At 43.3% G+C, this 17,005-nt stretch overlaps 2 protein-coding genes across 2 annotated transcripts in view; both read left to right on the forward strand.

Annotated features, from left to right (window-relative positions):
• Positions 1-1,172: 1,172 nt before the first annotated feature.
• On the forward strand, positions 1,173-6,465 carry LOC143027393 (uncharacterized). Its single transcript, XM_076188676.1, has 2 exons — positions 1,173-2,110; positions 6,300-6,465. Exons 1-2 carry the CDS (start codon positions 1,173-1,175, stop codon positions 6,463-6,465), a joined length of 1,104 nt encoding a protein of 367 aa, XP_076044791.1.
• Positions 6,466-7,354: 889 nt separating this feature from the next.
• Positions 7,355-17,005, forward strand: part of LOC143027747 (uncharacterized) — a 40,585-nt gene continuing 30,934 nt past the window's right edge. The window contains exon 1 of the mRNA XM_076189256.1: positions 7,355-7,493. Within this exon, the coding sequence (XP_076045371.1) occupies positions 7,448-7,493 (46 nt within the window). The 5' untranslated portion in view covers positions 7,355-7,447. The remainder of the gene's footprint in view (positions 7,494-17,005) is intronic.

Here is a 17,005-nt window from a genome sequence, read left to right on the forward strand (position 1 = left end):
TCCCCCATTTTGTAATGATTGCCTTGTTCGTATGACCATTAGACACATGGTGGAATGCCCCAGTTATGATGAAAAATACAACAATATTTGTCAAAACACAGAGATGAAGGAGATCTGTCCCTTCGAAATGTTCTGGGATATAACTGCAATATAAATTCTATTTTTTATTTTCTTAGTGCTATTGATCTTCTCAATGATCTTTAGATTTCAATCTTTTTTATTTGATTAATTTCTTAAGCTTTTTACCACTTCCTTTTCTTAATCATAAATACTACGGCGTCAATGACCATTGATATTGCGTCGCTAGATAAATCCCAATTATTCATTCATTCCTCCTACCAATACGAACTCGGAGGCATATAATCTTCAGGGAGGATCAACCACCCACCCAACCGAGACCTCGGCCCTTCCCTGCTCACAGATCCCACTCTCTATCAAGGCGCCCGCCCCCATACGCGCAGCAGCAGCAGCAACAGCAACAACAACAACAACAACAACAACAACAACAACAACACCAACAACACCAACACCACCACCACCACGTCCACCGTCCACCGTCCACAGGGAGGATCAACCAGCGCCCGCATCAGCAACAGCCCCAGACATTTCGGCGCCAACAACCACAACACCACACCTCCTCCCAACCCCAGAGGACCACCAACCAGCGACAACACCAGCAACAACAGCAGAAGTTCAAGAACATCTGAAGGTCCCCAAGTGGGGTGTCTCCTGAGTTGGCACCACGCGTGGCCTGCGCACGGATGGGCCGCCAGGGTCATCCGCCAGGGACTCGCCTGGCCTTGGGTGTCTCTCCCGGTGGGTCTCGTTACCTATATCCTCTGAGGGAACTGTTGTTGTGATATTCTTACATAATATGGATAGTAACTTGTCCCTGCCCTTCAAGGGGGGGGGGTATACACTCTACTACCGATAAGCTGATTCCCAATTCTCTCCTCCCACAGCCACTATGCCACCCTCACGCGTCATCCAAGGTGTCCTCTTCAGTGCTGCCCCACGTGAGAGACATGAAGGAAAAAGGAATAGTGGAACCAGCGACAGGTCGGGTCTTCCTGTCCCGTCTCTTTACCGTACCAAAGAAAGACCCAGGGAAAACGAGACTGGTTATGGACCTGAGCGCACTGAACAAATTTTTTAAACCCCTGCGATTCAAGATGGTGTCGGTGGCTCAGGTCCGGTCAGTGCTCCGGGAGGGAGATTGGTTAGCGTCCCTGGACCTTCAGGACGCATATTGGCATGTCCCCATCCACCCCCGATATCGCCGTTTCCTGGTGTTCCAGGTGGGGAGGGAGACATATCAATTTACCAGACTCCCTTTCGGACTCTCACTTGCCCCAAGGGTCTTCACGAAGCTAGCGAGGGTGGTAGGCGCACGCTTGGCGAAAGCAGGCGTCTCCACACTCATGTACCTGGACGACTGGGTGCTATATTCGCCCACCGAGGAGGATGCATCAACCAGCATCTCGGTGGCTCTGAGAGTCTTGGCGCATATGGGCTTCAAAGTAAACTGGGACAAATCTGCCCTCACCCCCACACAAAAAGTTTGTTGGCTCGGGATCAAGTGGGACACGATCAACGCCTCCCTGTCACTGGCTCTAGACAACGCTCTTCGGACACTCCACTATGTCAGGAGGGCGTACTTCTCTCAAACGTTCTCCCGCCGTCAGTGGGAGGGCCTGTCAGGTTGCCTCAACTTCGTGGCCCCGGCCCTTCCACTGGGCCGCTTGAAGGACCGACGGCTGACGCGAGAGGTCAACAGGAGCATCCCGCTCTTCCCACGCGACCTTCCCAGGCCGGTACCCTCAGCACTCCACAGCTTGTTACGTCCCTGGCTTCGGCCAGGGGCCCTACACCAGTCAGTCCCATGGTCCCCACCCCCACCTCGGATAACAGTGGCGACGGACGCCTCGGACATAGGGTGGGGCTTCCAGTCGAGCTGGGGACATCAAGCGTGCGGGGGATGGTCGGAAGAGAGAAGGTCATTACACATCAACCTTCGGGAGCTGATAGTGGTGAAAGAATGGCTCGAACGGCACCCCGAAATCTCCTACACGAGCGTCCGCTTCGATATGGACAATGTGACGGCAGTACAGTGCGTGCAGAGGCAAGGTACGGCCCGATCAGGTCCACTCCTGGCCCTGTCGAAGACATCTTCGCAGAGGCATTACGCAGGGCCGTATCACTCTCGGCGAAGTATGTTCCGGGCCGGGAGAACGACTGGGCGGACGCTCTATCCAGGTTCGGAGACATCGGTGGAGTGGCAACTACGCCCACAAATGTTCGAGTCGCTCTCCCTCCGCTACGGCACCCCAGAGGTGGACCTATTTGCCTCCCCAAACACGACCCAGCTCCCCCTCTTCCTCACCTACAACCAAAGAACACGCGCAGGAGGCCCGGACGCCTTCACGGAGGACTGGAACCGCTGGAAGTACGTATACATATTTCCTCCTCCAGCGACACCGGTCCTCCTGAAGGTGATGCAGACCCTCAGGTCCTTCAAGGGTCGGGTCCTCCTGATAGCTCCTTACTGGCCAGCTCAGCCGTGGTTCGGGGAGCTAATGAGGTGGTGCCCTTCTCTCCTTCTACTAGGGTCAGCCTGCCTAGCCAGCAGCCTTGCCGCACCTCTCCAAGCGTCACTTCGACTTCACGCTTGGAGTTTCTACGGAGAGCTCTCAGCCAATTCTTCTCTACAGAGGCAGTAGACAAGATGCTGAGAGCTCACCGTCCGTCCTCAGTGCGGCAATATGAATCCTGCTGGCGGAGATTCCAGGACTTCCTTCGGAGACACGCGATAGTGACCATCTCCGCTAGCACGGTTCTGGACTTCCTGACTTGGCTAGCTGACTCCACCAACAGGGCACCGGCGACGATCTCGGTTCACTATGCAGCCCTCGCTGATCCGCTGTACTTCGGCATGAACATCAGAGTGCCACAGAGGGCGCGAACCCTCCTTGAAGGGGATCAGCGCCTCGAGAGAGCTGAGACGTCAACCGGTCCTAGCCTGGTCCTTGCATCGTGTTCTGCAGTACCTGACGTTCGAAGGGACCATCATGGAGGAGGAACACTTCCTTCAACGTGCCGTCTTTCTGCTCGACCTGGCTACGGGCTACAGGGCTTCACAGCTGGCGGCAATCACCCGCCACCCGTCCTCCAAACTGGAGGAGGACTGCTCGGCCCTAACCCTCTCTCCATCACCTACATTCCTAGCCAAAAATGAGCAGGCGGACGACATGATTGGCCCTCTCAGAATACCATCCTTCCTGGAGGAAGGAAACCCACACCCGCTGTGCCCGGTCCGTGCGTTTAAAGACTACGTGGAACGCACGGAAGGGGTTTCCGAGGATCATCTCTTCTACGATTCGAAATCTAGGAACCCCCTAACCCCGAGGTCCCTGGCGCGTCTACTTTGCCGCATTATAGAGAAGGCCGACCCGGGCCATGCCCCCCACGCCCACAACATCAGAAGCTTCGCGGCATTGCTGGCGTTTCTCCGCACCCACTCTGTGGAGCGGGTGCAGTCCCTAGGGGGCTGGGCATCAGCAACTTCCTTCAGGACACGGTATCTCTACCACTCGATCACCCCTGTCCCATGTGTCGCCATGGGAACGGCTCCACCCCTCTCATCGCAAAAGAGGGGGGACAAAGGGCGACCGAAGGGTAGGGGAAGGCCCAGGAACCGCTGAGTAGGATACAATTTTCTACAAAGAATTTACACACTATGTAAATTGTACAATATTGTTCATAAAAAAAAAAAATCTTTTGGTAAAAGTACTTGATGCTTCCTTTCTCCCCTCTACTGAGTGATAAAATGAACAAGTGTCCCATAGGAGAGACACACGTAATAACGGCTTGAGCCCTGTCCTCGACTAAAATTTGGGCTTCACCTTCTCCTCCCACCTATCCTCGTCTCATGCATAGCTTCGCTGTGCAGGTTTCTTTTCAGCCGATAATGTTTCCTTTGTCGCGGCTAGTGCCGCTTAAATTGTTTTCATCGGCTTAAGAAACCTGCACAGATGTAGGGGCCCTCCCTCCTCCCACAGGCGAAGCTTTTTATTTCTCATTAAAGTGAAGTAGACGGTTGACTAGCCCTCCAAGAGTGAGGGGGTAGGGAGGGGGAGGTGGGGTTGTCAACGCATGCGCTACCTGCACAGAGCCGGGAATTTTAAATTTCTGATGATTTGTGCGGAAATGTCCAACCACACTCACCCTTCCGGAAATGGCCATTTGGTCAGGAGTGTGGTAGGGGATTACCGCTATAGCTTCGCTGTGCAGGTTTCTTAAGCCGATAAAAACAATTTAAGCGGCACGAGCCGGGACAAAGAAAATATATTAGACAGCCTCTTGTAGAGCCTACAAAAGTGTTGCTACCCCCACATCATATAAAGCTTGGTTTGGCGAAACAGTTTGTGAAAGCACTAGGTTATGGTGGAAAAGCATTTCAAGAGATTCGTCTACTCTTTCCAAAACTATCAGAGGCCAACAGTGGCGGCGCCAGGGGGGGGGGGGGGTTAGCCCCCCAAAAAAAGTGGCCAGCCCCCCCAACTGAAATGAGCAAATTGAAAATTTAAAACACTTATTGAAATAACTTTATTAAGTGGAATTTTTAATTGCCAGGGCTAAAGATTTGTCAGCCATCAGTACCATTAACCCCCTCCCCTTCTGAAATGAGTATATGTGTATTATCATATTACTATTAGCCCCCCCAAAAATTTGCTCAGCCCCCCCTTAGCCTCCCCAACTAAAAATTCCTGGCGCCGCCGCTGGAGGCCAAAGGGGTGGTATATTGACTGGTCCACAAGTAAGGAAATTTATGAAGTCAGTGCAACTTGAGAATGCAATGAATGACGTCGAAAGAAAGGTAGGCGTGCATTTCGAGGTATAGTTAACGAATTCCTTGGCAATGATAAAGATCCAAACTACAAGCAGCTCGTACCAAAATATTGGAAAGTTATGCGAACTTAGGATGTAGAATGTCATTAAAGGTGCACTTTTTGCATTCACCTTTGGAATGAATGAAGAGCATGGTGAGAGGTTCCATCAGGACATTGCTGCAATGGAGAAAATATATCAAGGAAGATGGGACACTGCTATGATAGGAGGCTATATATGGTCACTGGTTTGTAAAGATCAAGGAACTCGCAGTAGGAAATCACGCTAATCAGTGCATTTCTAGCGGGCTCTTATAGCCGTATCACGTGCTTTTATTCCTACATTTTGTCATTAGTTTAAAAAGGGAATACAAGGACAAATTATCAGCTATCTATAGACAATGTGAATATGCTAAATATAGTGTAATATCGTAGTTCAGTATAGTTTGTTTTGTATATAGAACCCCAATTATCTTTTGAAATATCGATGCTATGCATTTTCAACGGAATGGTATTTCTAAAATCAGGAGAGAAAATAACCTTGGAAACACGAAAGACATTTAAAGAAACAAAACTAGTGTTACCCAGTGTAATTGGTTTCTGTATTGTAACTGGTGTGGATTTATTTTTTCTTGCTGCGAATTAAAAAGTTATTTATTTACATTGGTATCTTAGACTATTTGTTACGCTTTTCCAATTACTTGTTACCTAAAAGTCTTTTAAATATTAATATATGCGAGCATTGCTGAGGAACTTATTTCCCCAGATAAACAAATAAAATACTGTAAAAGGAAAGAGGAGAAAGGAAGATAGCTTTGACATTTATCTTTGCAAGGGGGTAAAAGGAGTTATGAGCAGTGAGACTGGTGAAGTTATAGAAAAACCGTGAAAAGGTAGCAAGGGAATAAGTTAATTAATGAAGTAATGATTGTTGCCTTGAGTTTCACTGACTGCAAATCCGCAGGACCATAGTGGCCGGCAATCGTCCTCGAGCCTTCCCATACATCTCTCTGGGAAGAAATATTGAACTGTTATCTTTATTGTACTGTGTCTGTGTATGTGTGGAACTATTCATTCCCTTGTCTTATGGTGATAGGAGGGAAGTGCCAGCTCTCCTTACGTGAAAAGGCGAAGAAGATACAATTAAAGTTGATAAAGATCTTAGGCCTAACGTGGTGACCGAGCGCCGACTTCCTCGCCTAAATCTGTATTTCCTTTTCATTATCATTCTGTGGGACCTGCATGCGGTTGTCAGTCTAGATGGAACTATCTATACACCAAGGGCTTTTTCCCCCTCACAAGAGAGGTAGCTTTTGAGGAGGTCCGGAGCTGGCGAGGAGACTGAAGTCGGAGGAAATTATCTTTTTGCCAACCCACTTGAAACCCCATCAGCATTTTTGTTTCCACCTGTAGGTTCGGGGCTGACTTTCGGCCTCTGGAGTTTGGCTATCTTTCCTCCGGGATAGGTGAAGCCAACGATTACTCTCCTTCCATCTTACCAGTCCGGCTACACAGAAAGAGGCCCACACCGTCAACAGTATCTTCAACTCAGAGAGTTATGGGAGGACACGAGGACTGATGCTGACCACCGTAGGGCTAAATGTTTTTCATTAGTGAAACTTGAGACAAGAATTATCCTTATCATTTATTCCCCTCTAATAGCATATTTACAAAAACAATGTGATCTAGCCCCCTCTCCTTCCTTTCCACAAACACTGCTTTAATCTCTATCCTGTTTTTTTTTTCTTCTTCTCATAAACCCATTCATAAAAATTACCTTTCCTTGGTGATATTCCTCCTATGATTTGTGCATACCTTTTCGTCTCCTTTGAACTGGTATCCTAATGCTTACCTCCAGCACGCTGCGACACCTCTTGCTGACCGGTCTCATGAAAACAGGAATCTCAATGTGGAAAGTCTTTAGTCGTGTCGTAGTTAGACGAGGGATAGGTAATCTTAACTTTTTAGTGATGAAAAAAAAGGGGGTTGGCTGCGACGGAGATGAATAGAAAAGGTTGGAGGCAGTCAGAATAAAAGAAGTGTTTGCTGGTACGGAAGGTGCTATATCCAGTACAACTCCTTTCCCATCTTAGAGTGATGGGGTTGGATGGGGAGGTGGGTGCAAGCGAAATTAATAAAAGCGCCAGGAAATAGTCTAAGTAAAAGGAAAAGTACCTTATGGTATAGGTAGGGTTACCATAGGTTCAGATAGGGATGCGAGTCCGAAAATAGCCAATAAATCATTCAGACGAATATCAGAGGTAATAAAAAAAGTAAATTTCTTAATCTTTCCTGCTGCTCAGATACATATTCACTAACTACATACCGTTGGCAGTGCTAAAGATCTTTGTAATGAAATTGGTTCATTGCTACGGTTTATTGAGTGACGGCAACACGAGAGTTATCCAGGTGATAAGATTAGACGGTTATTTAGATATGAAACTGATAGCTGCCTTTTCTCTTCTCAGTGCACACGCTGGAGACAAGCCGGTGGTGACTGACTTGTAGATACCGAAAAAAGTGTGACTAACAAGAAATTGGTAACACACTGGGCATACACAATGAACAAGTTCTCCGTTCTTCTCCTCTTCGTCACCGTTGGCTCAGGTAAGGAACCAACTCAGTTGGCCAGTGAATTCTAAGTGACGTATAGCCTGCCATTGCTCCCGGTGACGACAGAATATTACGTAACTAACCGGTGCTTTCTCTTCCCGATGAAAGAAAATCAAATGTTTGATGATTAGACTGATTTTTCGTATATAAGCATAACAGTAAGTCCTTTTGGATTATGACCATTTAGTGAATATTTTTTATTTCTTTTCTTCCGCATGGGATCTTGATACCTCACTCCTCAAATAACGTGATATGACGTTTTTTGTATTAATGCATAGAAATTGTGTTCTTACTTGGAAAAGGCTTATGACAGGGTAGACAGGAAGGCACTGTGGAAGGTATTGTAGATATAAGAACATAAGAATGAAGGAGACTGCAAGAGATCATAAGGCCTACACTAGGCAGCTTCGTAGCCATCACCACCTGTCATTCCCATCCATAAAGTTGTCTAATCGTTTCTTAAAACAACTGATAGTTTCATCGCTTACTACATGGTTACTAAGTCTATTCCATTCGTCGATCACCCTATTAATATACCGATTCTTGCCTGTTTCCTTCTTAAATCTAAATTTGTCCAGTTTAAATCCATTACTACGAGTCCTGCTCTGTTGTTTTAATATGTTGACCTTGTTTGCCTCACCCTTATTAAAGCCTTTGATCCACTTGAACACCTCTATTAGATCACCCCGCACTCTGCGTCTTTCCAGAGAGTGTAAGTTAAGGTGCCTAAGCCTCTCATCGTAAGGCAAATTTCTGAGTCCATGCATCATTTTGGTCATTCTTCTCTGTACTGATTCTAGTCAATTTATGTCCATTCTGTAGGACGGCGACCATAACTGTACCGCATAGTCAAGGATGGGTCTAACTATCGCTAGATAGAGTTTGATCATTACCTCTGCACTTCTATTCGTTACCGTCCTAGCAATGACACCTAATACTCTGTTAGGTTTATTCCTGGCGCTAATGCACTGCTTCCTGGTTTTAAGGTCCGGACTCACTAGAACTCCCAAGTCTCTCTCGCACTCAGTTTTCTCTAAAAGCGTGTTATCTAAGCTGTATCTCTTTTCGGGGTTGTGTAGCCCTACGTTTAACACGTATGGCTACACAACCATTTCACAGATCATGTGAACAATTTGATAAGATCATCCTGCAGAATCTCTGCATCGTCTCCTGACCTAATTAGGCGTCCTATTTTAATGTCGTCCGCAAACTTACTAACATCACTATTCATCCCATCGTCTTAGTCGTTTATGTACTTGATGAACAACAAGGGACCCAAAACCGAGCCCTGGGGGACCCACTAGTAAAATTGCCCCACCTAGATTTTACTCCATTTATGGTGACCCGCTGTTTTCTGTAACTAATTCAAGCTCTAATCCATTCTAACACTTTCCCTCCTATGCCATAGGCTTTGATTTTATTTAGTAGTCTCTGGTGTGGCATCTTGTCGAACGCTTTGCTAAAGTCGTGATTATCATTGTTATCTGACGCCTTATATACTTTAGTGTAAAAGGATTTTTTTTTTAATCATTTTATTACGCTCAAAGAGCGGCAAGCCTAGTACATAGGTAATTAGCTATTTACATGAGGATCGTGACTCATAGGACACGCTGTTCGACTGAGGTGGCAATTCGTAGTTAAGTACAAAATTTCAGAGGTTGGGACACAGTGGTGGAGGACACGGTATATAATCAGTGGTAATAACAGCATGTATAAAACAATCACATTCAACAGTATATACAAAACAAAAGTATGTACAATATCACAGTCATGATATAAGAGACATTGACATAATTGAGACAGTCGTGGACAAGATCATACATGAGAATTATTACGTCGTACTGCGATAGTTAGCACCCACCAAAGTGTGGGTGACGTAAGAGTAGTGTTTCTAAATGGTTATCGGCAAGCAAGTATTTACATACATCAATGACAGACTCTCTATGGGGGATTAAATCTGTTACTGCAGGGCATTCAAGGCAATAATGCTGAAGGTTGTTTGCATTGGGCAAGTCACACAGTTTACAGGAAGAAAATTGAGGCATGTCTCTTGTCTCGCTCACCTGTGTAAAAGGATAGAAGATTAGTCACACATGACTTACCCTTGGAGAAACCATGCTTTGTATCACGAATTAAATTATGTCTTTCTATGTGTTCTCTGAATATATTTACTATTATTGATTCAAGCATTTTTCCTATAACCAATGTCAAACTGATTGGCCTGTAATTGCATAAAGACGATCTATCTCCCTTCTAAAAAAATAGGAACAACGTTTGCCTGCCTCCAAGCAATAGGCACAAAACCAATGTCTACCGATTTATTAGATACTTCAGTTAACTGGTCGCAGATTTCAAATTTACACTCCTTAAGTATTCTCGGAAAAATTTCGTCTTGACCCGGGGATTTTGTAGTCTTTCAATCTGCTTGACTACTTCTACTTTACTAATGCTGATATTAGAGTACTTTCTTCATCCCCACTGAAAATCGGATCGCAGTGAACACTAAGGGAAAATAATTGTTATACTCCTCACTCATTTTTTCCTCCGATTCTATCATGACTTTTTCATCGTTTTTAATTGGTCCTATTCTTTCTTAATTTTTTGTTCTATAGAGATGAAAGAAACCCTTTGAGTTGGATCTTCCTTGACTGGCAACCTTGATTTCATAATTACGTTTAGCTGTACGTGTATTCTTTTTAACCAGCTTTGCCATTTCGTTATATCTTGATCTAAGGTGTGTTTCCCCGTTTTTATTTTTACGTAAAGTCCTCTTTTAATTCCGATCTCATGTTTCAATCTATCCGTCAACCATTTGGGAGTATTACTATTTTTCCGTATTGACTTCAAGGGGATAAATATATTTTGTGCATTAATAATTAGATCAGTTAGATTGCTATACATTTCATCCAAATCGCTGACCTGTCTGTTGAGCCTCCGCCCCCAAGTGACCTGACCCTAGGTATGCATATTGCCCTCCGTGACCCGACCCCTGGTCATGTACCGAGACCTGACCGCGCCGACAATGTCTGAAACGTCCGTAACGTCTGTGTGACATTTTATATTCAATTTCACATAGGTTTTTATACTGTCAAAGTTTTCTCTCTTGAAGCCTGTTACTTGGACGTTATTCGTACTTTTAATTCTTCCCAAATAATATTAAATCATATTTCTTGATGATCGCTAGAGCCTAGACTATCTCCCACTTTTACATTACTCATTAGGTGCTCATCTTTACTTAAAAGTAAGTCCAGAGTATTTTCTCCCCTCGTAGGATCGGTAATCACTTGTTTTAGGAAATTATCTTGCACCACATCTAGGAATTTCTTCGTTTCCTGATCTCCTATTAAAGTTTCCCAGTCAATGTTTCTATAATTAAAATTTCCCATGATCACAACCTTTTTGTACTGGGACGCTCTGAGAATTTCATGAATCAGGGGATCAGTCTGCTCCACGCTGAGGTTAGGAGATCTATACAAGACGCCAATAATAAATTTCTTATTCTTCCCTATAATCTCTACCCAGATAGATTCCGTACTGTTCTCTTCCTTAATCGAATTGTTGATAATACAGTTTATTGTATTTCTAACGAAAAGTGCTACACCTCCCCCACTCCTGCCAACCCTATCCTTGTGAAAAAACTTAAATCCTTCTATTTCGATTTCCGGAAGGAAATGTTTATCAGCCATGTTGATCCAGGATTCAGTAACAGCTATAATATCAAAATTCTCTATGCATGCTTTACCTCGCAGCAAATAAATTTGGTTAATTATGCTTCTACTATTTATCTTCCCTCCACCTGCTTTGGTGATTGTTTTCACAATCCCTCTCTAAGTTGTTTCTATTGCCTAAACTTTTTTCCGTTACTTCCCCCCCCCCTACTCCCACGTAATCTACCAGAAAAAAACCTGTAGGATGCCTACTTCTCGCTCAAGGGATTCAGCAAGGAGCCGAAATACTCTGGGCGACAAGTGCACCCCGTCCCTTGTATATAGATGATTCTTACCGTAAAAGCCCATTCATTGGCCTAACTATGTTTTGCCAGCCTGCAATTCATTGCAATAGGCCTGGAATGCCACATGCCTCCAACTCTACGCCTCGGAAGGATTCCACATACAACAGGAACACCTCCCTTATTCCTAATCTTGTCTAGCGCATCCCGGAACAGCGCAAACAATTCCTCAATCCCTAATTTACCTATATCATTGCCCCCAGCACTTAAGCAAACGACAGGATCCTTACCTTCCCCTGCTAAACACTCTTCAATTTCATCTCTAACATCTCCTATCCCCGCGCCGGGAAAACACACCTGCGCCCTATGTTCCCCATCTTTATCGCAGAAAGACCTGTCTAAGTACCTCACTTGACTGTCTCCTACAACCAAAATCTTACCTGTGGGCAGGAATCCAGCATCTGCCCTTCCTTTCTCTTGAATTTCCTTTGTTTCTCCTTTCTTTAGACCCGCCAGTGCTTAAAACGAGTTCTTGCAATCGAGTGGGGCTGGTGAGGATTTTTTTCCCAGCTTTCCGCGTCTTATTTGTCACCGTTTTCCATCCAGGCTCCAAACTAGTTTTGTCTTCCGTATTTTGGGCCTTCGAGCAGAAAGCTCGATTCTCCTCTTTAAGGCACTTTACAGCATCCTCCAAGGCTTCAATTCTACTAAGTAGAAATTGTACCTCATTGGCGCTGAACACGGTAGCACAACCAGCTACCCGGTTGACCTGACATGAGTGACGACTATTGCTCAACTATACAGTATATAGGATAGGAGGAAAGCTGTTAAGAGCAGTCAAGAATTTTTACGAAAGTAGTAGAGCCTGTGTTAGAGTCAGAAATGGAGGAAGGGAGTGGTTTAAGGTAAAGGTGAGACTTTACCAGAGAAGTGTTATGTCGCCTTGGCTGTTCAATTTATACATGAATGGGGTGGTGCGAGAGGTAAACGGAAGGGTGATGGGTCGGGGATTGGAGATTGTTAAAGAAAATGGAGAAAATTGGGAGATAAGTTATTGTTTGCTGAAGACACTACGCTTGTGGCAGGATCAGAGGAGGGATTGAGAAAGTTAGAGACAAAGTTACAAAGGAAAAGCATACCGGCAGGAGACCTTTTGATCTTTCTGACCTTTTGATCTAGGTCGAATGCGAAAAAAATAATAATAAACAAACAAATAAAGATTATAATAACATAAATAATAATAAATAAAACAAATAAAAACTATAATGATATAACTAATAAAAAATAAATGCATAGGTATAGTTAAATAATAAACAAACAGGTAAATAGTAAATAATAATAAATTGACAGATAGATAATTATAAATGAAAACCAAGCGAATAATAATAAACAAACAGACATATAATAAACAAATAATACAAAATAAATGGTAGTCTTTACAGCATCTTGCTTAGGTGTTTATCTAAACGAATCTTAAAGCTTGGAACTGAACTACATTGCACTGCCTCTGCAGGAAGTTTATTCCATTAATTTTTCTGGCAGTTTGAGACCATTATTTCTTGTCGGATTCTCATTCAATGTGAAAATGTTGTCACTTTTGATATTATCAATTCCAATTAGAATCAGTTTTGTGGCTCGCCGTTGTACTTTGTCCAATGTGTCAATATCTTTAATGAGATTCGGTGACCATACGAAGTACGAAATATGGAAGTTGAAGATAAATGTGGGTAAAAGGTGATGAGATGTACAAAGGGAGAAAGTGGCAGCAGACTGAAAGTGAGTACCAAGGGAGACTGGAGGAAGTGGATAGTTTTAGAAACTTGGGTGCAAATGTGGCGAGAAAGGGAGGTGTGGAGGTAGAATGTAGATTGAGAGAAGCAACTGAATACCATGGTGGATTAAAAAGTGTAATAAGAAATAGACATTTGGGAATGGATACTAAGAGGAGATTTTATGAAAGAGTGATTGTGCCGACAGCACTGTATAGGACAGAAACATGGAACATAAGAGACGAAGAGAGGAGTTTGAATGTGTTTGAGATGAGGTGCCTGAGAACTGTGATAGGGGTAACTAGACTGGATAGAATGAGAAATGAGGTGGTAAGGAGGAGAACCGGTGTGGAAAGGGAGTTGGGAAATATGGTTGATGAGAGTATTAGGATGGTTTAGATACATGGAAAGAATGAGTGAAGAAAGATTAATAAAAAAGGTATGGAAGGCAGATGTGGAAGGAGTGAAAATGAGGGGGCGACCAAAGATGAGATGAATGAATGGGATAAAAGGGGCATTGAGAAAGCACGGGAGAAGACAGGGGTGTGTGGAGAATGGTTGTGTATGGATGATGCTGTGTTGCATGAAAAGGAGTGGGTAGGAGGGGGGGCGGAGTATGTGTGAATAAATAAATTGATGCAGCCCGAAGGGATTTCTCCCCGTCTTATTTTTTTGTATGAGGGGGACGGAGAGGGGAGTCGCTGATTAAATGAAGCGGCCTTGCTGTGGATGTGCTGTGTCTTACGACACTGCTTCTGACCCAAGGCAGTGGGCGAGATACAGGGATGACCCGTCTTCCAAGAAGTGCCAAGATAAGAGGGAGGAATTGGGCTGAGTAGGAGTGGAGTATGTGGGGATGGAATTGGTGGGAGTGGATTTAATCCCTTTGATTTTTGGCTACCTCCCTTGTAAAGGGAAAAAAACCTTATGTATTTAATTTCTTCCTGTAAATACTCCTCTGCATATTCTAAAAGCCCTAAGATAAAACCCAATAATGACACATGAATTTAGTCTTTTCGTCATGTGCACTGGAGTAATGGATGAAGTCGTCCTTGTTTGTCGGTTTGCGGTATAACTTGAACCTAGCGCTGTCGTCCGATCTGAAGATGACAGTGTCGAGTAGAGGTAGGGAACCGTTGGTTTCTTCCTCTATTGTGAATTTCAAATTCATAACCGCTGCATTCGATAACCTAAGGTACCCAGAGGGCATGGTAGGGACATCACTACGGAAAACCATTAAAATCAGACAGAAAAGAAAGTGAAGAGAGGCCAGATTTACGATAACCTCGTGGTTTCTATCTCTGACTCTCACATGCTTTCCAAGACGCTGAGACGGACGGGACTTATCATAGTAAATGGCACAGGAAAGAAAATGGGACACTTCATCACAAAAAAACAAAACCAAGACGAACCGTGACAGTAGCATCATCTATAAAATTCCCTGTAATGGATGCGACAGTGCATACTACGGTGAGACATACAAAGGACTTAATAACAGGTTTAAGGAACACAAAGCGGACATTGGACACCATCAAGAAACAAACGCCACTATTCTAGCCGAAGGTCTACACAAGAAACAACAGAAAATATATCAATCCCTTTACATTGCCAATTACAAAAACACAAACAAGAGAACTGGTGACTTGAAATAGACAGAATCCACCTCGAAACTTGTCCCCTAAGAATGGTTTCCCAGACCTCTCGACTCTTAGTAGATACCTTCTCTCACGTCCCTAACTTCACCACTTTCATTTAACATCTCCAGCTTTTTACCTTTTGGACTTTTCTTGTACCGTGCTACCATGTTTCTATTTATTTCACATGCTATCAAATCGCCCATCCTCATTATTAATATAATTATGACATTATATTGCTATTATCATTGTTATTACCATATTATTATTATCATTATTATTATTATTATTATTGTTTTGTTATTATTATTATCATTGTTATTATTATTATTATTATCATTATCATTACTATTACTATTATAATTATTATTACTATTACTATTATAATTATTACTATTACTATTATATTATTACTATTATTATTTTCATTATCATTACTATTATTATTTTTATTATTACTATTATTATTATTATTGTTATTATCATTATCATTATCATTATTATCATTATCATTATTATTATCATTATCATTATCATCATTATCATTATTATTATCATTATTATCATTATCATTATTATCATTATTATTATTATTATTATTATTATTATCATTATTATCATTATTATTATCATCATATCAATTTCATTATTATCATCATAAATATTGGCTGCATGTTATTGTGGCAAAGTAGCATGCAGTTGATACTTTAGGATCTATATGGGGCGCCCCTACGGACCAGAGTCACACATCATTTTTGTCTGTGATAGAGGAAGACTCTGTTCAAAGAGAAAATATGACACTTTTATTATACTACGACTGTCCCTTCGTTATGCTGTCCCCAAACCCTTTGTTACTGTCCTGTCCCACTTCTCTGAATATTTATTTCCCTTTTTCGCCTACACTGTGGTGGGGGACAGAGTGATGCCACCAAGTCTTCCCATTTTAGTCGTAAAAGGCGAAAAAAAAAAAAAAAAAAAAATCGGGACGGGGATTAGGACTAGGAATCCTACTACCTGTAGTCCCAAAAGAGGACATTTCTTAAAAAGAAAGAAAGAAAAAGAAATGGTATTTTAATGTGCGTGGATGTTGTATAGATGAGAGTAAAAGGGAAGAGATAGGCAGTATGTTTGTGAGAAGAAAGATGGATGTGTTGGCTTTGAGTGAAACTATATTGAAAGGGAGGGGTGAGTGTGACTTTGGGAGTGTAGTTGGGAGGTTCTCAGGAGTGAAGAGGGGACGAGGGGGAGAAGGGGTGGCTATACTAGTAAGTTAAGAGATAGGTAAGCGTGTAGTGGAGTGGAAGGAGGCTTCTTCAAGGTTGATGTGAAAGAAGTGAAGCTGGAAGGGAGATGTGGGTTTTTGTAAGTGCGTATGGGCCTGGTAGTGAGAAGAGCATAGAGGAAAGGGAGGCTTGTTGGGTAGATTTAAATGAGTGCATAGAGGGATTAGGGAGAAATGTCAATGTAGTTGTATAGTGTATTGGGAGACCTTAATGCTAGGGTAGGAAACCAACCAATAGACGGAGTGATTAGGAAGTATGGTGTTCCAGGCAAAATCGTAGTGACGAATTGATGGTGGAGATGTGTCTCGAAAGAGAGTTGATGATAGCAAATACAGTATTTAGGAAGAAAGTCAAGCATAAATACATATAGGAGAGGGTGGTGGATGGAAGGGTGGCAGATAGAGCGTTAATGGACTATATAGTGGTCACCAGGAGTATGGAAGGAAGAATTAAGGATATACATGTTTTAAGGGGAGAGAGTGGGGGAATATCAGATCATTTTCTGGTGGAAGGTAAATTGAGTGTGGAGAATAGGTGGAGAAAGGAAAAGGCAAAAGGTAGGGAGGTACTTAGAGTGAACTGCTTAAATAAAAAAGAGGAGTATAAGAAGAAGCTGAGAGAGGAGTGGGAGGGAGTGAAGGATAGAGTAGAACTAGGAGTGGAGGAATGGTGATGGTTCAAGGGTCGAGTCATAAGGTGTGCAAAGATGGTATGTAGAACAAAAGGGGCGGGAGGAAATAGGAGGAAGGGTAGTGAATGGTGGGGTGAGGAAGGAAAGAAGGGTGTAGAAGAGAAGAAGCAGGCTTTCATAGATTGGCTACAAATTAGGACGAGGGAATCGTATGTGTGGTACAAAGTAAAGAGAAGGGAG

This window comes from Oratosquilla oratoria, chromosome 8 (assembly GCF_046742065.1).
Source record: "Oratosquilla oratoria isolate Oo_2021 chromosome 8, ASM4674206v1, whole genome shotgun sequence".
NCBI lineage: Eukaryota > Metazoa > Arthropoda > Malacostraca > Stomatopoda > Squillidae > Oratosquilla > Oratosquilla oratoria.